The sequence below is a fragment of the Acomys minous genome, assembly GCF_964271855.1.
Source record: "Acomys minous genome assembly, chromosome: 20".
In the NCBI taxonomy this organism is placed as follows: domain Eukaryota; kingdom Metazoa; phylum Chordata; class Mammalia; order Rodentia; family Muridae; genus Acomys; species Acomys minous.
The window spans coordinates 6,324,990-6,349,495 of NC_140502.1; the positions used below are offsets into that span (position 1 = coordinate 6,324,990).

At 36.1% G+C, this 24,506-nt stretch overlaps 1 protein-coding gene across 1 annotated transcript in view; it reads left to right on the forward strand.

Annotated features, from left to right (window-relative positions):
• Positions 1-452: 452 nt before the first annotated feature.
• The window catches only part of LOC311590868 (uncharacterized protein), a gene marked incomplete at its 5' end in the record, with an annotated part of 34,116 nt that continues 10,062 nt past the window's right edge, over positions 453-24,506 (forward strand). The window contains 10 exon segments of the mRNA XM_084770161.1: positions 453-661; positions 3,773-4,064; positions 4,436-5,242; positions 5,810-6,037; positions 7,872-7,932; positions 7,935-7,994; positions 13,019-13,945; positions 15,152-15,260; positions 20,642-20,851; positions 24,143-24,434. Of these exon segments, the coding sequence (XP_084626287.1) occupies positions 453-661; positions 3,773-4,064; positions 4,436-5,242; positions 5,810-6,037; positions 7,872-7,932; positions 7,935-7,994; positions 13,019-13,945; positions 15,152-15,260; positions 20,642-20,851; positions 24,143-24,434 (3,195 nt within the window).

Consider the following 24,506-nt stretch of genomic DNA (forward strand, 5'->3'; position numbering starts at 1 on the left):
CACTGAAGTAGAATGTTTTCATCAGCCAAAGTTGTGAAAAGTTTCTTACTTCAAACTCGGCCATAATTGCCCAACCAGAATGTTGATCTCTGAGCTCTTGCTGTCCATCCTCTTTGCTGAAATAATGGTGCCTGCGCTCAGAGAAGAAGATTCAAAACATATTTTCCAACTTGTTTTTAAGCAGAACACAGGGCCTCAGATGCAGAGCCTAAGGGAACAAAGAGTTTCAGAACTCTCCATGGAAGTGGATGAAGTGCCAGGAAGAACTTGGGGTGATTATCGTAACTGCGGCACTCATTAACAAAGTTGAGGCACACATGTTCACCAGCACTTGGGCTGAATAGATCCCTGGTGGGCATTGTTAGATCTGTATCTACCAAAACAGACACAGTTTTATAAAGATAACTGTAACACACCATTCTCATGGCTGGGCATGTACTTGTGTTGATAGCATGTTCTGGATTTTGACCTTTGGGCTGCTGTATATTTCCAATTTTGTTGGTGCCTTTACTGACAATGACTGCTATGTAACAATCAAGGATGGATTTTCCCATGAAGGAGATGTGACAGTTGGTGCATTTTTCCCTCTTCATACTTACTACACAAGCAAAAACATTCCTGTTATAAAAGAAACACAGTATTACCAGGATGTTTTTACACAGTAAGTACAGTTATTCATTGTAATGGTTTAGAATTCTTCTAACTTCAATGATATAAGAATTTAAATTGTTTTCCAGAGTCACTTTCCATTCTCAAATGTATTCACCCATCTTATCAAGAGTGTCCTCTTCAAACGAAACGTGATCATTTTGATGTTATTCATCCTGTTTTCCATACATGTTATCGGAACATCATGATCTTCATTTGTCATGCTTCTTATGCCAGATAATTTGAATATTTTCAGTGTTATTATTCCAGAGCATGGATAAGTTAGTTGTACTTCTGGGGCTTTGTTTAAGTCCAGTGTGATCTTGTGAGAACACAGGATGCCACTGAATCAAAAGTGTCCTAAGTGCCTAGAGTGTTGCTGTAGTGATTAATAGTAGCTATGTTACATACAGCTGATTTCACAAGAGATTTATCACAACTAAATTTTGGGGACACGTTCTTCTTTACACATATAAATTTCTATCTATCTCATTTATTTGCATCTCAGTATTTCTTTGCTAATTCTTGTGTATTGTCAGATAGATTTTAAAAATGTTTATAGGTTTCATTGTTTTTACCTATTTATATGGATGCACACATTAATATGCCTTTTATAGGAGAATGGACCATTAAGACTTATTTTAGCTCCTATGAAGTATGCAAGGTTAAAGAATAACATCAGAAAATTATGATTTCCTTAGAAAACTAATAACAAATGTTCAAGTGTGTCTCTTTATAGAGGAAATAAAGTGTGCTGGCCCAATACAGACATCCCATATCTCTGGGGATAAACTTAAAACTCCCTGAGAAAAAGCAATAGAACTTGGAAATATATTAACACATGAAAAATTGGTAGAAAGATAGTAGGAAAATATAGTTATGAAGGTGAATTGTACTCTGAGTGACATAACTGTGTATTTGTTAAAACTTTGGTGGGGCGTAAAGTGGAAATTCAGGAACTGTGGCAGAAGAAATATGTTCAGATGTAAAAGAAAATCAGATATTTGATGGTGATGACACATTTAAACTAATTGTTAAACTAAATACTATTTTGAAACTAACATAGTATAATTGCCCCCAAATCCACAATTTTATATGTAAACGCAATAACCTGTAATTCAGTGCAGTAATTCAAGGCAGATACAATTTCTTGAGGATCATATTTTATTTAAAATAAGATCACAAACTTGTCTCATAGGCCTAGCAGAGTGGGGACTTTGGATGCTGGGTGGAGCCCCTTTTAGTTCATCATAACTGATGTTTCAGTTACTCTCCTTTTCCTTGCTCTTCACTCTCAGCAGCTCAGGCACCGATGTACATCTGTATTTTCTCTGTATCAAGCAAGAAGCACATATGTGAAAAGACCACATTTTCAGTTTCCCATGAGCGATGAATGTCTTTCTTGTCTTTGATGAATGAAAGGACTGTATTCTATAAGTATTATTTCACATTTTATATAGCCAAAAATAAAATCTAAGTAGTTCATGAAAGGAAAAAAATGTTTTTACTATGACAGATTAACAATCTCTTAATCCCAAACATTTTTCTGAAACATACACAAACAAATTTGTGCTATATTTTTTCTGGAATAAAAATACGTTACCTCTCTACTCAATATTTTGGCCCTGTTTGAGTTCCTGTACTTACTTCTTTCAGTGATGGATCTCCTCATTTTGTTTTTTTCCCCCCATGGTATTTCATCACAACAATTGTAACCATAATAAAAACAACAAATAAACTCTTTCTTCCCAAGTTCCCTCACTATGCCAAACACCTCCTTTCAGGACTATGAGATGTAGACAGGAAATATAAGGCATCCAGCTAGTAACAGCTTGAGGTCTCCATGTTTTGTAATTCAAGTTTGTAGTAACCAGAGTAATAGATTCTTACCACCAAGTTCTGCAGGACCCAATCCTGTCCCTTTCTGATATATATTCTAGAGAAAGAATATAAATGATATATATGATATTTGACGTTCTTAATGTGACTCAGATGGTTATTCTAAATGTATACAAGTTCACAGAGATGTACAGACTCGACTCAATGTTTGGTCAGTTTTGGAGCCTGGTGTTTTTGATTTGAGAATTCTTTGTTATAGATTTCTTAAATTTCAAATATTTTTATTGCTAGTCTCTGCATTCCTGTTTTAGTCTTTGAAGCCAGTCACACTGCTCTTCAATGTTGTGTTTTTCTTGATTTCACTCTGCTCAGAGCAATTGCATCCTTACTTAATAGCTTTAAAATATGACATATGCAGCATCTATTGTTTTGTTTTCTTTCATGTGAAGTCTAGACAAATCTATTAAGGTTAAAAGAAGCACAACGTCAGAGCATGCAAATTGAAAGCTTCAGTAGCATTTGGGAAAAGGGGTATAGAGGAGGGAAGGAAACATTGCAATGTTCTTTTAGCCATCGTGCATGCCAGATATGTCACACCTCCAGTTACTCTATGGGAAAAAGTTTTAAAAAGGGAATATGAAAGCACAATGAATAAGAGATGCAAAGAAGTAATGAGGAAAAAAACCCCAACCCAAACCAAAATAAAAAGTAATGTGATTAAAAGTGCAGAATGCAGCAGAAAAATTCTATATGTAAAGAAAAAATTTCTATTCTTTTCAAGTATGTTTAATATAGAATTAATTTCTTTCTCTATAGCTCTTTCCTAAATATAATTTCATTGTGATTCAATAAAATTCTGAAAAAGTCTTTGTATGAAATATTTTTATATCCACCTGAAGAACAATTTAATGCATATAACTTTAGGGAAACTGTTTTCTGAACAGCACACTTGACACTAAAATGAAATGCTATTGTTTGTGTAGGTGTCTTTTAGCGTCCTACAGAGTGCATGTTCTTTACTCACCATGTTATTATTAGACAGATGAAGAGTTGTCTACCAGCTGAGTGCAGAGGCCGAGACCGTAATACATTAGTGTTAATATTCTATATCTTACCTGATCCTATCAACTTAAAATGTTCATGCTAATTCAAGTCACTCATGATATGATATTAAAGTAATTATATTACAGGAACATTGGCATTTGAATTATCATAGCCATTTCCCCAGATATTAAGGTTTATGTTCTTTGTCTTCCTCCTGTATCCTTTTATGAATTCTGTGCAGGTATAAATTGAAGAACTACCGTTTTGTTCTGGCCTTGGTGTTTGCCATTGAGGAGGTCAACAGAAACCCTCATCTTCTACCCAATACAACTCTGGGCTTTGATCTCTACAATGCTACGCCTTATGAAATGAGTACCCTTATTCCTCCCTTTGTTTGGCTTACCAGGACGAGGAACCCCCTATTTAATTACAAATGTGTAAGGAAGAGAGTGTCACCTGCTGCACTCACAGGAACATCAATGACCATATCTGCACGAATAGGGAATCTGTTACAAGTTTACAAAGTACCTCAGGTGAGAACTTGGGTGTGGAAAATAGGAATCAAGTATCCTTTTTTTTTTTTTTTACATTATTGGCTGTCTTAAAATGTTAAATAGGGACATTTGGAGAAATCAACTATCAAAGGAAAGTCTGAGGTACTAAATGGATCCACATTTACAGTACTTGAAAGAGAAAGAAAGGAGAAGCAGATGAGACCATCTAGTCACTGAAACTGAATACATGTCAGTAATTTAATTTTGGAAAATTCTATATTGTATTTGATTTTTAAAATATGACAAAATATTTTATTGTCGTAATTCTGACTGTTGACACATGTTTATTCAGAAGTGATATTGTCTTTGGTGCCAATGCTCTTTCTCTGGTTTCCATTTTTTTCCTACAGCTCACTTTTGGGCCATTTGATCCTGCCTTAAACAACCCAGATCAGTTTAAATTCCTCTACCAGATGGCCCCCAAAGACACTTCTCTGCCACTTGCTATAGCTTCTTTGATGTTTCATTTCAACTGGTCCTGGGTTGGTGTGATCCTCCCAGATGACCACAGAGGGACTCTGTTTCTCTCAGGGTTGAGAGAAGCTATGGAGAGTAAGGACATCTGCATAGCCTTTTTGAAAATGATCCCTGCCACCTGGAATTCATTTTCCAGTGCATTATGGAAAAATCTGGTGAATATTCAGGAATCAACAGCCAATGTTATAGTTATTTATGGGGACGTTGCTTCTTTACAAGGTTTAATGCGACACATTTTGCAACTGTTAGTTACATGGAAAGTCTGGATCTTGAACTCTCAGTGGGATGTTGATAACAACCATGATTATTTCATGTTAGATTCGTTTCATGGAAGTCTCATGTTTTCACACCACCATAAAGAGATGGTTGACTTTACAAATTTTGTTCAAACAGTTAATCCCTACAAATACCCAGAAGACATTTATCTTCCTAAGCTTTGGCATTTGTTCTTCAAGTGCTCATTTTCTGAGGATGAATGCCAACTTTTGGAGAACTGCCAACCCAATGCTTCTTTGGAGTTACTGCCCAGACACCTTTTTGACACAACCATGAGTGAAGAGTGTTATAATATATATAATGCTGTGTATGCTGTGGCCTACAGTCTCCATGAGATGAATCTTCAACAAGGAGAGATACAACCAAATGCTAAAGGAGAAGGAATGGAATTTTCCCCCTGGCAAGTAATATCCTTTCTTTTGTATTGTACTATCAGCAATATGATATCTTATTATATAGCTTTTTATTCTCTATGTAATTCATTTTGGGCATCATAGCTTTTAGATTCTCTGGCCAATAAGCCATGATGTACTCTTCAGAGCAGAGGCAGGAGCAGTGGATACTTAAGGGTAAACATGTTTTTGGGCACTACTGGAGTGTTAAGAAGGATCACTTGAAAGTTAACATAACACTTCAGGACCCTTATGTTGACAGTGGAAGGACTAAATAAATTCCAAATGTTTGTGAGATTCGCTAGTTTTCCAAGAATTTTGAAACAGCTGAATCCAGACAACTTGCAGCCTTGATGACTTAGCTGTGTTTAGTTCAATGATTTATCTTGAACAGAAAGTGATGTTCAAACTTTAATGCATTTTAATCCAAGAATCTTTCATTTGATCAGGCTCATTGATTCCTCTCTTAGAGAAGGTATTCAGTATAAGGGGCTAAAAACATTTAGATTCTTTGTATTATTTAAAAATGTTTTTAGTATTCCCGTTGTACCTCAACGTCTCTTCCTACTTCTCTTCCAGTTCCTTCCTTTCCTCAAGAACACCCTACTGAACAATCACATGAGAGGTCACATAGTAATGGACGAGAGGAGAAACTTAGATTCACAGTATGACATCCTCAACTTTTGGGATTTCCCAAAGGGTCTTGGATTAAATGTGAAAGTAGGAAGTTTTTCTCCAGGTGCTCCCCTTGGACAACAGCTCTCTTTATCTGAGCAGATGATTCAATGGCCTACAAGGTTTACAGAGGTATGTAGAGGCTTTCCGCTATACTTTGACTGTTCATAAAAACAAAAACAATTTTGAGGATGTAGTGATCCTTGGACACTCATTCAGTACCAGCCAATATTCAGCTACAGATAAATTCTTCACATAACAACAGACAACACATACTATTTTCTTATTCTCTGGCTGCTGAATGGAAAAATTTACTTTCACATTTTATTGATGATCACATATTTCTTTTGTTTTGTCTTAAAATTTTACTTAATTATTCACTTTATATCTCTAGTGTAGCTGCTAATTCCTCTCTTTATTTCCCTCCCCTCTGTCCTTCCATCATCTTCCCATCTCTCTCCTCTGCCTTTCAGAAAAGGGAAAACCACACCCTAGGGTTCTGTTACAACACTTAGCAGGACTCTACACATCCTCTTATGCAGTGTCCTAGTGAGGAAGCCACATCACAGTGAAGTGATTGAAAGGCATCCAACTGAGAACTTATTAGATATAGCCCCCGTCCCATTTGTTGGAGACTCACATGGAGTCTAAGGTTCCTATGCCTATATAAGTAAAGAACGTTTAGGCCTCGTCCATGCCTGGTCCTTTGTTGTTGCTTCAGTCTCCTTTAGCCACTCTTGGCCCAGATTATTTGGATCTATTGGTCTTCTGGTAGAGTTCTTTCCCATCATGACTGTTCTATTTCACATCACTCTTTGACAAGGCTCCCTTTGCTCTGCCTAATGTTTGGCTGTGAGTCTCAGTTTATTTTTTTCTGTCTACTGCTAGTCAGATCCTCTCAGTGTCAGCCATGCTAGGTTCTGTATGCAATCACAGAAGAGCATTTTCAGTAGTATCATGGGTTCTCTCTCTACCATGGAGTGGTTCTTAGGTGGTCCAGGCATTATCCTGAACACATGTTTTTTATGCATTGAGTGTCTGTTATGTTATTGTCACTGAAACAAAACAATGATTTTTTTGTTTACAAATCCTAAGAAATGTCAGAGAAATGTAAGGTTAGATTTTCTATTTTGTCTGCCTCTAAAAAGGTAGGATGGTATGACAGATGTGTTTGTGTGTGTGTGTGTGTGTGTGTGTGTGTGTCTGTGTTTGTGTGTGTGTATGTGTATGTGTGTGCACGTGCATGTGCATGTGTATGTTGTGTGTGTGTGTGTGTGTGTGTGTGTGTGTGTGTTATACTTGCTTTTCTACTTTGAGTAAATAGTCAACAAAAGCCACTCACAGGAGGACAGGTTTGTCTTGGCTGACATTGTGACCATGCTCTATAAGATGGTAGAAAAAAAAAACTTTTCAGTAGCCAGAGGAGGTGATGATGTCATATTCACAGAGCAGAAACAGAGATCAAAAAATGTGTTTGTTTACCTTCTATCTACTTTCCATTATTTCTGTGACAGCAAACAATGAAATACTGACTCCATTTTGTGATTTTCCTCTTCTTATAAATGTTTCTATAGAATTCTGCATAGAAATGCTCAAAGAGTTGTTTCCATAAAGAATTCAAAACCTGTGAAGTTGTCAATAACCATTCTTAACTTCATTAAGATAAAACCTCAGAGTAGCAGCGCATAAGTATAGATATAGATTGAATCTGAAGTTATAAATTGATCTTCTAGAATACTATATTAACGAACTATTCTTAACAATGGCTTCATATAATGGCGTAGTATTTAAACATATGTGTTACATAAGCCCCAAAGCTGCCAAAAGTAGCAATACCAAAACATATTATTTTAATTGTAAGTGTAAGCCTATCCAAACCAATATTCAATTATACTCAGAAATACTCCCTTTACTCAGATGTTTCACAAAAATGCAAACATTTGCTAACAGCTTCCATGTCTCTTAGATTCCTCAGTCGGTGTGCAGTGAGAGCTGTAGACTTGGATTCCGGAAAGCTGCCCAGGAAGGCAGGCTACCTGCTGCTTTGATTGCATTCCTTGTGCAGAAAATGAGATTTCCAACGAGACAGGTAAAAACAGGATTACAGCCAACTTTCTAACCTATCTACAGGAGTCAGCAATGCCTCAGAAAATGGAATGAGACTGGAGGGATAAGAATTACAGCAATGGTCTGTTGCAGGCATTGATCCCAGAAGAGACCACCTTGTGCATAAATTAACAGATTGTTTCATTTCACCATGAACACAGTGTGTTGAACACCATTTCATTTTTTCAGACCATGCTCAGTCACATATTGGATTTATTTAAAGTTTAGATATCTCACATCATGTTTATGATCATTCCCAAGACAAGATTGTCTTTTGTTTGTTTAATCCAGCATGTGACGGTAGATTGTGTTTGATATCTTCAGTACATATATATTTATATCTTTCATGACTATGTTTCTTTTGTTTAACTGAAAATATGTTAAAGAAATGTTATTTAAAATAATTACTTCTTTTTAAGTATTTCTCTCCCTTTTTTTGAATATAGACTCTTTTATCATATGATATAATCTAAATCAATTTTCCCCTCCCTTTATGTATCCCAAATCCCCCCCATATACCCACCCACCCATATTTACTCCTATCATATTTCTCATTAGAAAAGTAACTGGAAAACAGATCTAAGAGGCAAGCTAGAGTAGCCATTCTAATATACAATAAAATAGACATTCAACTAAAATTAATCAAAAGAGAGGAGACAGGAAACTTCATCCTGATCAATGAAAAATCCCACCGAATGACATCTGGATTCTGACCATCGACACCCCAAAGAAAAGAGCACCTACATTTGTAAAAGGAACATTATTAAAGCTAAAATCACTCATTGAAGTCCATGCATTAGTATGGGTGACTTCAACATTCCACTTTCACAAAGGACAGATCATTGAGACAAAAACATTCTGGAGAAATAATGAAACTAACAGATATCGTGAATCAAACGGACCTAACAGACACCTACAGAACTTTTCACCAAAACACCAAAGACTATTTATGCTCCTCAGCATCTCCTGGAACCTTCTACAAAATTGTCAATATAAATGGTCACATATCAAGCCTAAACAGATATGAGACAATTGAAATAATCCCTTATCGTATCACTATGAACTAAAGCTGGACTTAAATGATAACAGAAATAAGAAAAAGCCAAAATACACCTTGAAACTGAGCAACTCTCTACTGAAAGAAAACTGAGTCATCTCTGAGATGGTGACATCGCAGAAATACTTTTGTTGTAAAGAATTGCTTTAGCTATCCTGAGATTTTCATATTTCAATGGAAAGTGGAGATTTTATCTTTAAAGTTATGTAAAAAATTGTGCTTGATGCTGATGATAATTGCATTGAATCTGTCGATTGCTGCTGGTAAGGTGGCAATTTTTATTATGTTAATCCTGCTCATGCACCAGCATGGGATATCTTTCCATCTTCTGAGGTTTTCTTTAAAATTTCCTTCAGAAAGTTGATGTTCTTGTCATATATGTCATGCATTTACTAGGTTAGAGGTACTCCAAGACACTTTATATTACCTGTGGATATTGTGAAGGGTATTGCATCCCTAATTTGTTTCTCAGCTTTTTTCTCATTTGTATAAAGTGGCATTACTAATTTTTGAATTATTTTATAGTGAGCCACGTTCCTGATGGTGTTTATATGCCATAGGAGTTCTCTTGCATAATTTTGGGGATTACTTATATACACTATCATATTCACTGCAAACAGGGACACTTTGACTTCCTTCCTTCCACTGTATATCCCCTTGATATCTTTTAGTGGTCTTATTGCTTTAGATAAAATTTCAAGTACTACATTGAGTAGATCCTGAGAAAGTGGACTGCTTTGTCTTGTCTCAGAATTTAGGGAAATTCATTTCTGTTTCTCTCCATTCATTTTATGTTGGCTATTGGCTTGCTGTATAGTACCTTTGTTGTGCTTATTTATGCACCTTGTATCCATGATCATACTAAGACTTTTAACACAAAGGAGTGCTGGAATTTGTCAAAAGCTTTTCAGCATCTATTAGGATGTTCATGTAATAGTTTTCTTTCAGTTTGCTTATGACAGAACAAATTGAAGGGATTTTGTATGTTGAATTATGCCTACAAGCCTAAAATGAAGCCTACTTGATCATGGTGCATGATATTTTTGAAATGCCATTGTGTTTGTGACATTTTATTGCCTACGTTTGTGCCAGTGTTCATAAGGTCAACGGGTCTGAAATTTTCTTCCCTGTGGGGATTTTCTTTTGTTTCGGTGTCAGGGTGACTATGGCTTTCTAGCCACCTTCTGTTTCTGGTTTTGATCCCAAGTTTAACGAAATTACTTTAAGTTTCCCTACATTTTATATGTTGCTTGCTATAGTTAAGAATTAGATGGCATTCATTCAAGGAAAACAGAGAAAGGAAAGTGTCTGTAGGCAGCCTACCTGGTTTTATGGTAGATGTGACCTGTGATGTAGAAGGGGTTGTCTGCTTGAGTTGGAACCTAGGACACAGTGAAGAGTGCAAAAGTAAGAGAAGGAGAGGATGATCTGTGAGATCCAAAAATTTGGGCAGGGACACAGGGAGGCTGTATTTGATGTTCTGTTGTGGACTAAGGGTGATATTATGGGATAGGATCTGGAAGAACTGAGAGAGGAGATGGTGTCCTGGCAAGGCACCTGGCTTTCTAGCAGACATGACCTCTACTTTGTTTATTTTTGTCCAGTTCACTGTTTTGTATTTTTCCAAATATCCTAGATATATATCCGAACTATGCTCCCTCTTTCGCGAACTTTAAAACTCATCTCATCCTTAACTATCTCTTTACAAGTTTCCTGATTGTTTTCACTTCTCTGGGGGACATATTTTGTTCAATCACTGACATTTTCTCGTTTGCTGAACTCGGATTGTATCTTGGAGCTGGATATACTCATCAGTTGTTATTCAAGCGGAATATAATTTAGCAGGGAAGGAGAAGATAATTCCCTCATTCTTCTTCATCTCATCCTCAATCAGAACCAACCAGTGAACTTATGCACAGTTATTGAGAGTCCCTCAGTGACATGCACATGTTTTCCAGAAGGAAACAATTTGAAGCTTTCACCCTGCGACCATTTTGCCTTTATTTCCATTATATTTCTTTTTTATATTTTATTTTATTAATTTATTCATATTACATCTCAATGGTTATCCCCTTCCTTGTATCCTCCCATTCCTCCCTCCCTCCCATTTCCCCCTTACTCCCCTCCCCTATGACTGTGACTGAGGGGGACCTCCTTCCCCTGTATATGCTCATAGTGTATCAAATCTCTTCTTGGTAGCAGGCTTCCATTATATTTCTTGAGTGTTGAAATAGATGTTTTATAAGTCCTTTATGGATGGGGATTCAAGCATCACTTATACTTAGGATCATCGACAGATTCATAGATCATCACAGATCACCATAAAGAGAGGGTTCTTTGAGTTTTAATGTAAAAATAAAACCATTTACAATGTGGTTTTAGAGTAAGCAGATGAAGCTAAATTTGAGCATCAAATTTTTCATTATGTGATATGCTCCACTCAGACCATAAAATTTCATGTGTGTTCATAGCAATAATCTTTTGATAAATATCAGTCCCCTGCACTTTAGCTATATGCTAAGTCCGTAAATTCATTCAATATACCCAGTTTGAATACCACAGTCATGAATACAATAACCTACACAGTTTTGTGTTAGTGACTATATTTTGAAACCATATGTAAGTCAAAATAGGCTGACCACATATATGTGATCAAAATTAAAATTTGAAAATATCAGTGATTCAATATTATGGAGTAAGTAAAATGTATTTTTAATAAAGAAATGTTATTCATATAAAAATTAGTTAATGAAACATATATCACGGACCTAAATTAAGTCAGAGTTGGAATTGTCCACTTAAAGCACACATTGTACAACAAAAAAGTTACAACAAAACACTCATAATAGAAGCAATGAAATAAGCTGTGTGTGATTAGCTTGAGAACATATCTTGAGAAAAATTATTAGGGTTCCATAATCACTAGAGAGAAACAAACCAATCTATCAGAATAGACACTTGATTCACCTAACAGGAAAGTTGATAAACATTCAGTGCATATTGTAAAACAGAGAAAATTCTTTGATGAGGTGATAGTTTTCAGATACACAATGATTTAATGCAACAGAAACATTTTGTTGTATACCATGGTGTATGTGTTTCTTTTTGTTTTTTCTTTGTATCATTTCTGTTTTTTCTTCAAGATAGGGTTTTTCTGTGCAGCTTTTGCTGTCTGGGACTCCCTTTGTAGACCAAGCGGACCTGGAACTCAGATTGATTCATCTACCTCTGACTCCCAAGTGCTCAGATTTAAGGCATGCACAACCATGCCCTATGAAGTATTGGTTTTTAAAATTCAAGATAAAATTAACAAATGTTAAGAGCATAATATTCAAGTATTCTTTTTTAATACATATAAATATTACAAAAATTCTTTCCCTATATGTTAAAATATAATGCTATTACTACTTGTATCAACATACTACTAGTGAATGATTTGAAATTCAAGGTGTAATGGCATAGATTATTTCGAAACCATTCATACAATGAACCAAAGTAATGTACACAAAGGAGTTTATGAAAATAAGGAAATATGTGACCAATGCTTACAACAGCATATAAGAAATGATTTTCAAAGATTATTGTCTATATTTTAATACACACAAATATCTATATAGAAATTAGTGATTTTAATAAGGTAGTATCTGAGTGAAATCATGTTTATATATGTTGTTCTTTAATCTTATGACTTACCAAATAGATGCAACAGAGTTACAAATTCAGGGAAAGGATACAAAGATTAGGAAAAAAACCCTAGGTTTCTTCCATTTGTGTCAACATAGCCAAAGTTGATGCATAGATTTTAAATTATTCACAGAGTATTTAAATTTTTCAGAAACAATACAAGAAGATGAGTCAGAAAGTATTTCAATAGGTTAAGGTGGAGTAAGAATTTGTTGGGAAAGACAAGTCCTGAGGATTGACTCACAATCACCTTCATTTCTGAACAGATATGGATCAGTGTGTCAAGTGTCCAGAAAGTCACTATGCAAACTTGGAGAAGAACTACTGTCTCCAGAAATCTGTGAGCTTTTTGGCCTTTGATGACCCCTTAGGTATGACTCTCACAATTACAGCGGTGTGTTTCACTGTTCACACAGCTGTGGTTCTTGCAGTCTTTGTAAAGCACAGAGACACACCCATTGTCAAGGCCAATAATCGGGCTCTCAGCTACACCCTGTTACTGACACTCATCGTCTGTTTCCTCTGTTCCTTGCTCTTCATTGGAAAGCCCAACACAGCCTCGTGCATCCTGCAGGAGACAGCATTTGGAATTTTGTTCACTGTGGCTCTCTCCACAGTGTTGGCTAAAGCTATTACAGTGGTTATTGCATTCAGGGTCACTGTTCCAGCTAGAATGGTGAGGTGGCTAATGGTATCAAGGGCCCCTAACTTGATCATTCCTGTATGCACTCTGATTGACCTTGTTCTCTGTGGGATCTGGCTGATTACCTCTCCACCCTTCATTGATCAAGATGCTCATGCTGAACATGGCCACATCATCCTTCTGTGCAACAAGGGTTCAGCAGTCGCCTTCCACTCTGTCCTGGGGTACCTGTGCTTCTTGGCACTTGGAAGCTACACCATGGCCTTCTTGTCCAGGAATCTGCCTGATACATTCAATGAAGCCAAGTTTCTGTCATTCAGTATGCAGGTATTCTTCTGTGTCTGGGTCACCTTCCTCCCTGTCTACCACAGCACGAAGGGGAAGGTCATGGTGGCTATGGAAGTTTTCTCTATCTTGGCTTCCAGTTCAGCACTCCTTGGCTTGATTTTTGCCCCTAAGTGCTACATCATTTTGTTAAGGCCAGATAAGAACTCCTGTGTTGACATCAGGCATAAAATCCATTCAAGAAGAAATAATCATTTACACTTTAGTTAAAATTAATATTAATCTATGTTGATAAATTAAAGACAATGGTTGAACCCAGTGTCACATCATTCTATATCTGTTATTTAGGTATAATTGTATAAGAATATGAGGTTTCATAAGTCCACATTGAATTGTAGTAAAGTCCCTTTGCACTGGAATCATTATTATTTTCATATTTAAAATCCATGTTAAACTTTCCTCTGTAATAGAATTTCACTATGTATATGTTGTTCGCCTTCAGCATCTTAATTATAACACTGTAGAATAAACTCATGGATATCTGCCTTTCCCTGCCCACAGAGTGCTGGTACTTAAAGAGTATCATCATGTTTACTCATGTTGTATTTGTGGGATCCTTCATTGATTAAAACCCATTAAATTTCATGTAACTTACTTTTTTATTTTTGAACACCAGAAGATTCTGTTATGTTCTACTCTTTAAATTGAAATTTACAGTAGCAGATTGTTTCTCACACATCAGTTTTAAAGGTACTTGGTTTTCAATGATTTTGAAGAGAAATTTCATGATTCTGAAGGAATGTAGGATCTCCTATTTTCAAATTTCATTATTTTGTTACATGCCCAAAACAATGAAGTATCTTATTTTGTAGTTCTACAGTGTATGCCTGATTTGTAACTAGTATTTTTATATATATATATACAGAACTCAGAAGTGGGATGTGATTATTCAGGTAGTTCACGACTTGTTATGAGCACAATGCATTGAAGTAAAAGCAAACAGTGTGAACAAAAGATGTTATGGAAGACTGAGTCACTAAAATACTACTGAAGAATTATATTGAGGTTTTATTCATCATTGTAATAAGTGATATTTACTTACTTTTGTTTTCCATGATTTTAGTGAATGTGTACGATTTACATGTCATGTTCCAAAATCCCTCTCCCCTCCCCATCCCCTCATACCAGCCCTCTGCCCTGGCAACTTCTCTCCAGTAAAATAAACAAGCAAGCAAGCAAACAAACCAACAAACATCTTGACACAGAAGCTGTAGTTCATCATGCAGTATAGCCTTTTGTCCACATATTTTTACTTTCCAATGTTGATTGCTATGAACCATGGGTCTGATTTGGGTGCTACACTATCATTACAGGATAATCACTGAGACTGCTGTGGGATATTCTGTTGTTGTTTTGTCAAGGAGATTCTTAATCTTTGAATCTGTGAGTCCGGCCCCTTTCTGTGTTCCAGCAGGTCATACATGGGGTAGATGTTTTGGTGAGGATGACTTAGAAGCCTGGAGCAGAGTCCGATCCCTTGTCCTCAGGGCTTGTCGCGCTCTCCTGCTCCTGCATCCACAGTACAGGGCCAGCTCACCTGCTCCTATGTCATCAGGGCAGGGCTTGGTGTTGCCATGGCAGGGCTGGCTCTCCTGTTCCCTAGTCCTTAGCGCAGGGCCCACTCTCCCAATCTGGTGTCCTCATGGCAGGGCCTGCTCTTCCACTCCTGTGTTCTCAGAGCAGGACTGCCTTTCCTGCTCCGGTATCATTAGAACAGGCCCAACTCTCATACTCACCTTCAATTTGACAAAGTTTTGATGGTCATCAAGGCATGGATGGCCTCCTACTCCTGTGGGTACTGGATCTTATGGGTCATCAAACAGGTGGCAAGTGGAGGCTCCTCAAAGTCATTGTTCCCCTACCATCTGATTCCAGACTATCAGGTCTCCTTAGTACACCTGTATCCTCTTTCTTTATGGCCTAGGAAGGCTGCCCTGCCTGGGGAAGTGATCAAATACGGATACCAGGGTCCATGTCAGAAATAGCCTCTGTACCTGTTACTAGGGAAGCCTCATGGAGATAGAGCTGCCCATTGGCAACATGTGAAGTGGGTTCAAAATTCTCACCATGCATTCCTTTTATTGGTTCATCAGTCTCCGAAGGCACCTTGAATGCAGAATTTTTGTCTTTGTTGGTCTCCTTAAGAAGCTTCCATCCCTTTTTGGTTCCTTCCACCCTTTCATATAATGCCCATTGATCTGCCGTGAGTCAGCATCTTCATTGATGCACTGCTGCGTGGAATCTTTCAGAGGACATCTATGTTAGAGTACCATCCTATTCACGCTCTTCAACCTCTTACTGTCTCTACTCTATTTGCCCTTCTAATTGTGAATCAAGTAACTTCCCCAGGAGGAATCCTTGTTAGTTAGTTTCTTTAGATCTTTGGATTGTATCACAGATATATATATATATATATATATATATATATATATATATATATATATATATATATTACAGATTATATATATACATATATATATAAAATCTGTCCATATGTAAGTATGTAAAATATTTGTCTTACTGGTTCAGGGGTTACAACACTCAGGATGATATTTTCTAGTTCTTTGCATTGGCCTGCAAATTTCAAGATTCCTTCTTTATCATGGAAGAGTTATGTGTAAGTTTATCATAATTTCTTCATCATCCTTTGGTTGAGGGACATCTTGGTTGTTTCTAAATGCTGGCTATTATGGATAAAATAGGTATGAACATAGTCCAGCCAATGTCCTTTTTGTATGGTAGAGTGTCTTCTTCATACATACCAATGAGTGGTACAGCTAGGTATTGAAGCAGATCTATTCCCAGTGTTCTGAGAAGATGCCAGACTGATTTCCAGGTTACATTCCCAGCTGAAGTGGAGGAGTGTTTCCCTTTCTCCACATCTTCACCAGCATATGCTGTCACTTGAGTCTTAATCTTAGCCATTCTGACAGGAGTAAGATAGACTCTCAGAGTTGTTTGGATTTGCATTTCCTTGACGACTAAGGACATTGATTATTTCCTTAACTATTTCTCCACTATTTGATATTCCTGTTGTTGAGGATTGCCTTTTTAGCTCTGTACCCCATTTTAATGGGATTATGTGGTTTTGTGATGTTATGATTCATGAGTTTTGATGTTGGCTTTCTTAAGAATGTTTGGTGTGTAGTCTTTCCATCTTCTGTTTTTCTCCAATGTCTAAATGTATTTCTTGTATCTGTTAGGTACTTTTGACTTAGGATGTTTTTTTTAACTCCAGGGTTCCTCAGGTTAGTTTAATTCCAGATTACCTTTTTATTGGCAGAAGTGGATTATTGATTATCACTATGTTGGAGGTAAATCTGTTGTTTCATATCTAATTTTGTTTCTTTTATGAAACTGCGTGCAGTTCTGTTTGGTACGTGTGCTATTAGGTTTGTAATTCCTTGTTGGTGGAATTTTCTTGGTAATTAGGAAGAGTCTCCCCTTCAATCTACTGACAGATTTGGCTTGAAGTATATTTGTTAGACATCAGAATACCTATATACATGGTAATTTTCTGTTTCTATATTCTTGGAATCCACTTTAAGCTAATCCCACAAGCAAGTGTTTATGTTTGATGTTGATTGGAACTTGTTAGAGTTAGGAAACATATGAATCATCTTTCTTATTCAATCTGGTACTCTGTGTGTTCCCATTGAGAAATTGAGACAAGTAATGTAGTGATTATTGAAAGATTCGTGTTGATTCTTGGCATTTTCTTGTTTTCATGCTGTTTTCTTGAATCTATCTTGATAAACAAACATTGTACTTGCAACGTTTATTAGTACCTTGTGGCATCTTAGATGTGTTTATTCTCCTCTTCAGATTGAAATCATTCTATATTTCTCTGTAGAACTGTTTTTGCACACATAAACTCTTTTAATGTGTGTTCTGTAAAAGCTCATTCTGCCTTCAGTTTTAATACATACATTTTCTGACTCTTACAGCCTAAAATAAGTTATGATGATTCAGAGGTTAGAGTACATCTTTGTCTTTCCTTGAGAGCTTAAAATTTCTGTCAGTCTCCTGTTATAGTAATTGGCTTGGTCTTTTAAGTTACTTGATATATCTCAAGGCAACTTTCAATATCTATTAAAATCTTTTGGTCTCTAATATTTTAACTGTAATAGTGCATGGAGAATTTCTTTTCTTGTGAGAGACTAAAATTTCCCACTTAGTCTTTTATCCTCAGTTGTCAATGCTGTTAGTGTGGCCTTAGGCTAAGGGTTGTATTTGCTTCATTGCATTTTTATTTCCACTACTGTTACAGTTTGGGTTTTCTTAAAAAATTCAAACTCTCATTTCATGGTCTGGAGAGATTTCCCTATTGAATTTTCTTTATAGTAGTTTTCTTCAAGTACTTTGACCATATTTATAGTCATTGTTTTGACTTCTTTGTTTTTAATGTCTTGCATTTCATTTACTAGGGGTTCACTCTCATGGGATTTGAAATTTTGGAGAAGACATGTTACCTGGGTTTTTCATGTATTTAAAATTATCTTTTTATTAGTAGAAAAATTTCTGCATTGGTACTTTCCCCTTGCCAGCTGGTTTGCTGGAAACATTTTTCTTCAAATCACCTTTGATCTTTCACCAGAAATATTCAGTGTTCAGAATGGGGCAATATGCTTTTACTATTTTTATGTGTATTTGTGTTTTCCCACATGTATGGCTGTACACAACCTGAATGCCTGTTATCTGAAGAGGCCAGAAATAGCATGGGATTCCATGGTATGGTACTTATAAAAAGTTGTGAGCCACTTATAAGTGCTGTGAGTATATAACAAGTCTTTTGGAAGAGCAGCCAGTGACTTTAAATGATGAAATCAGCTCTCTAGCAACAATGCTGATGACTTGACTTACTCTGTGTAATATTTGAAAATATACTCTTGACTCAGGCCTTATTATGGCTACAGCAGAGTGTTTCCAGCAGTTAGGTAAAAAAGTCCCAATGAATGTGGAGTGGTGCTGGCTTTCAATGTGTATAAGGAAACTAAAGGATGTTAGTAAGTCATCTTGCAGGTATATGTGCCTTTGGGTCATTTGTGATGCCTACAGATCTCTTGGTTCTGCCAGTTATCATTGCTGCAGGATCTGTGGTTGCACAAGTTTTGAGTGAGACCCAGAGTAATATGGGTTGAAAGGAAGAATAGATTTAAATTTTTAACTTTATTCTCATAACTCTGAAACGGACACAGTGAAAGTATATATTGTTTTTATCATAGTCTGCTGTCATAGTAACAGATGAGGCCATGGGACTCAGGGCTACTCAATTACACCTTAAAAGCATGGACAAACCCATTTTCACATTACAGTCCATCTGTTTACTAACTTGTTTTTCTTTAATGTTCATCCTTATATTCTTCTGAGAACATTATTTTCTGTCTCTTATGTTTTTCTTGCATTATGATATCCAGGAACAGAAATAGATTTCATTTTCAGAATCACTCCCAACATTGTAACAATTTTTTTTTGTCAGAAAAAGTCAAGAACAACAGTATTTAATAAATACCCAGTCCTCTTACTTGGACGCTCCCCAATAACACATGTTTAAATACTATGGTTAACATGAATCAAAGAATCTTCGGGAGGAATTTTTCAACTGATTTCCTCTTCTGCAGATTTAATACTATGTGTCTAAGGGAGGAGCAGCGTTGAATTGATTGACATGGAGATTTTCTGTATTCCTAACAATTGCACTGAACTGTGAATTACTGAGAAGCAGGTTTCATTCTGACTTTTCATTGCCTACAGTCTTATAATAGACAGGATCTGGCTATGATGATCTCTTTTCATCTTGTTATTCTGAACAAAAAAGTCCCACCAATCTATAGTCTGACCTCTTAACACATCTTATCATTGATACTTTTTGTTGTTGTTTCATCTGATTTTTGTTCACTCTACTCACCCATCCTTTCTTAGTGGAGTGTATTAATTTAGAAGGCTTCCTTTCATTACCATAATGCAATACACAGTCCCTTCACTTCCCTAAACTCCTGGTGACTAGAAAGCAGATCCTTGCTCAGAATAACTCCTTTCAATATATTAGGTGAATACTGCTCTAGATTCAGGGATAGATCATAAAGGCATGTCTACACAAAAACTCAAACAGGATAAAAGAAAAGAGTATATGTTGAGAAGTTTAGATCTCAGACTATAAAGCATTGAAGTGATATTTGCTCTGAAATTAAGTCCTGAGGAAACCATCAGGACTATATTGGCTTTTTCAATGTGGGAAATAAGCTGATTCTGTTGGATGAAGACATCATAATGTGTTGCAGATACAGACTTATGTATCATATAAAAATCCAGAAACACTCAGAGTCAATAGGAAGAGTTGATTCCATGAGTTGACATGGTTTGGAAAAGAATAATCCACCTTATTCTTCCTGTGTGTGCATGGCATGGGTACTTTCAGCCCTTCTCCCAATTCACCTACAGTGGCCACCTCTGAAGTAGAATATTTTCATCAGCCAAAGTTGTGAAAAGTTTCTTACTTCAAACTCGGCCATAATTGCCCAACCAGAATGTTGATCCCTGAGCTCTTGCTGTCCATCTTCATTGCCGAAATAATGGTGCCTGTGCCCAGAGAAGAAGATTCAAAACATATTTTCCAACGTGTTTTTAAAGCAGAACACAGGGCCTCAGATGCAGAGCCTAAGGGAACAAAGAGTTTCAGAACTCTCCATGATATTGGAGGAAGTGCCAGAAGGAACTTGGGGTGATTATCGTAACTGCTGCACTCATTAACAAAGTTGAAGCACACATGTTTGCAAACATTTGGGCTGAATAGATCCCTGCTGGGCATTGTTAGATCTGTATGTACTCCCCAAAAGCACAGTTTTATAAAGATAACTGTAACACACCATTCTCCTGGCTCTGCATATACTTGTGTTGATAGTATGTTCTGGGTTTTGACCTTTGGGCTCCTGTATGTTCCCTATATTTTTGGTGCCTTTACTGACAATGACTGCTATGTAACAATCAAGGATGGATTTTCCCGTGAAGGAGATGTGAAACTTGGTGCATTTTTCCCCCTTCATATTTACTACACAAGGAAAAATATTCCTGTTACCACAGGAATAGAGTATTTCCACGATGTTCTTATACAGTAAGTAGAATTATTCATTGTAATGGTTCAGAATTCTTCTAACTTCAATGATATAAGAATTGAAACTGTTTTCCACAATCACTTTCTGTTCTCAAGTACAGTCAAGTATTATCAAATGTGTCTTCTTTCAAAGGAAACGTGATCATTTTCGTGTTGTTCATTTTGCTTTCCCCACATATTATTGGAACATTACGATCTTCTTTTGTCATGCTTGTAATGCCAGAAAATTTGAATATTTTCAGTGTTATTATTTCAGAGCATGGATAAGTTAGTGGTACTTCTGAGGCTTTCTTCAAGTCCAATGTGCTCTTGTCAGAAGACAGGATGCCCCTGAATCACAAGTCTCCTAAGTGCCTAGAATGTAGCTATAGTGATGAATAGTAGCTATGTTACATACAGCTGATTTCACAAGAGGTCTATCACCATTACATTTTGGAGGCACTTTCTTCTTTACATATATATTTTTCTAACTCATTTATTTGTATTTCTAGCTAATCTATATTTATTGTCAGATAGATTTTATAAACGTTACAGGCTTCATTGTTTTTCCTTATTTATATGGATGCACATGTTAATATGCCTTTTATGTGATAGTGGACACAGAAGGCTGTTTTTAGCTTTTCTGAAATATGCAAGGTTAAGTAATAACAACAGCAAATTCTGATTTCCTTAGACAAATTAATAACAAATGTTCAAGTGTGTGTCTTTATAGAGGAAATAAAGTGTTTTGGTCCAGTACAGACATCATAGAACTCTGTGGATCAATTAGAATGTCCCTGAGACAATGTAACAGGACCTGGAAATATATTAACATAGGAAAATTTGGTTGAAAGATAGTAGGAAAATATAGTTATGAAGGTGAAGTGTACTCTAAGTGACATTACTGGGTATTTGTTAATACCTTAATGAGGTGTAAAGTAAAAATTCAGAAACAGTGGAGGAAGAAATATGTTCAGATGTAAAAGAAAATCAGGTATTTGTGGGTGACAAAACATTTAAAATAATCTTTACACTAAGTCATCATTTGAAACTAGCATAGTATTGATGTCCAAAAATCCAAAATTTTATATCTAGATGCAATAATCTGTACTTCACGGTAGTAATTCAAGGCAGATACACTCTCTTGAGGATCATATTTCATTTCAAATAAGATCACAAATTTGTCTCATAAGCCTAGCAGAGTGGGAAGTTTGGATGCTGGGTGGTGCTCTTCTTAGTTCCTCATAGCTGATGTGTCAGTTACTCTCTTTTTTTGTCTTTACTTTCAGCAGTGCAGGCACCATTGTGTATCTGTATTTTCTCTATATGAAGCAACATGCCCATATGTGAAATCACACCTTCATTTCCTTGTGAGCTATCAATGTCTTTCTTGCTCTTGATGAATGAAAGGCCTGTGTTCTCTAAGTATTATTCAACATTTTATAAAGCCAGCAATAATATCTAAGTAGTTCACAAAAGAAAAACAATGTTTTTACTATGAGAGATTAACAATCTCTTAATCACAAACATTTTTCTGAGTTTACACAAAAAATTGTTTTTTTTGTTTATGTAATTAAAATACATCACCTCTCACCTCTATATTTTAGCCCTGTTTGAGTTTCTGTACTTACTTCTTTCAGTGATGGACTATGAGGTGGAAGTATAGGCCTAATAAACATTTTCATCCTCATTTTTTCACGGTATTTTATGACACAATTTTAACCTTAATAAAGACACCAAATAAACCCTTTCTTCCCAAGTTTCCTCACTATGCCAAGCACCTCCTTTCAGAACTATGAAATATAGACAGGAAATATCAGGCTTCCAGATGTGTAATGGCTTGATTTCTCCGAGTTTAATAATTCAAATTTCTAGAATCCGGAGTAATGCAGTTTTACCACCAAGTTCTGCAGGATCCAATCTTGTCCCTTCCTGATATATATTCTAGAGATGGAATAGGAAAGATATATATGATATCTGACTTTCTTAATGTGAGTCTGATGGTTATTCTTATTGGATACAAGTTCACAAAGATGTACAGGCTTGTGGTCTGGTTAATTTTGGATCCTGGTGTTTTTGATATGAGAATTCTGTATAAAATATTTTTTTACCTAAAATATTTGTATTGCTAGTCTCTGCATTCCTACTTTAGTCTTTGTAGCCTATCACACTGTTGCTAAATATTGTGGTTTTCATGATTTCACTTTGGCCAGTACAATTGCATCCTTATTTTTTAGCTTTAAATTATGTCATATGCAGTATCTTTTGTTTTGTTTTATTTCACATAGATTTCTAGACAAATCCATTAAGTTTAAAAGAGGCACAACCTCAGAGCATGCAAATTTAAAACCTATGTAGCTTCCAGGAAAAGGGGTACAGAGGAGGGAAGGAAACATTTTAATGTTGTTTCAGCCAGCATGCATGTCAGTTATGTCACACCACCATTTACTCAATGGGAAAAAGTTTTCAAAAAGGTGTAGGAAAGCACAAAGAATCAGAGATGCAAACAAGTAATGAAGAACAAAATAAAAAGAACATGACTAAAATTGAGAAGTAACTAAACAAAAGATTAGGAGACACTGTGTGAAATAATGTGTACATCTTGGACTGACCCTAGATATCCTTCACTGTCTTGCACTCAAGCTTTTGACATCCATGTACCTAACCCTGCACTGAGACTCATACCCATATACATGATGTACACAGCTCATCAATACACAGAATGTTAAAAAATGGATATGGAGTCATATAAATCAATCTCAGCAACTGACAGGGAGAGTAAAAAATATCCTGATGAATTGAAGGAAAGCCTGGTCTCCAAAGTGTCTTTGAAGCCACCTTACTAAAAATATAATAGAAATTACAGTTGTGGCAATAAGTGATTTGAATTAACTTTGTGCTGTTTTTAACACAGGATATTATCACAGAAAACTGGTTGATTGGATCAAGATATAATGATGTTTCAAAACTGTGCAGGTTGACGTGCCAAGATACAGACACCAATTTTTCCGATGTTTTGTCAGAGTATAATTCCTTATTTTTGGACAGTTTATTTTTCCACGTATAAAATATAAATAAAGTAATATGATAGCAAATTAAATTACTGAGACCATAACTAATTAGTATTAATACTGTAGATACTGTAATCCTATCTAGTTAAAATACCCATGCTAATTCAAGTCATTCATGAGAAGATGACGAAATAATTATTTCATAGGAACATTGGCATTTGAATTATAATAGCTATTTCACCAAATGTGATGGTTTATGGTCTTTGTCTTCCTTCCTGTATAACCTATGAAATCTGTGCAGGTATAAGTTTAAGAACTACCAGTTTGTTCTGGCCTTGGTATTTGCCATTGAGGAGGTCAACAGAAACCCTCATCTTCTACCCAACACAACTCTGGGCTTTGATCTCTATAACGTTGCATCTTCTGAATTGACGATCCTTATTCCTCCCATTTTTTGGCTTACAAGGATGAGGCAAGCCTTACTTAATTACAACTGTGTAAGGAAGAGAATGTCACCTGCTGCACTCACAGGAACATCAATGACAGTATCTGCCCAAATAGGGAATCTGTTACAACTTTACAAAGTACCTCAGGTGAGGACTCAGGTTTGGAAAATAGGAGTCAATTATCCTTTTTTGACATTATTGGATGTCATAAAATGTTAT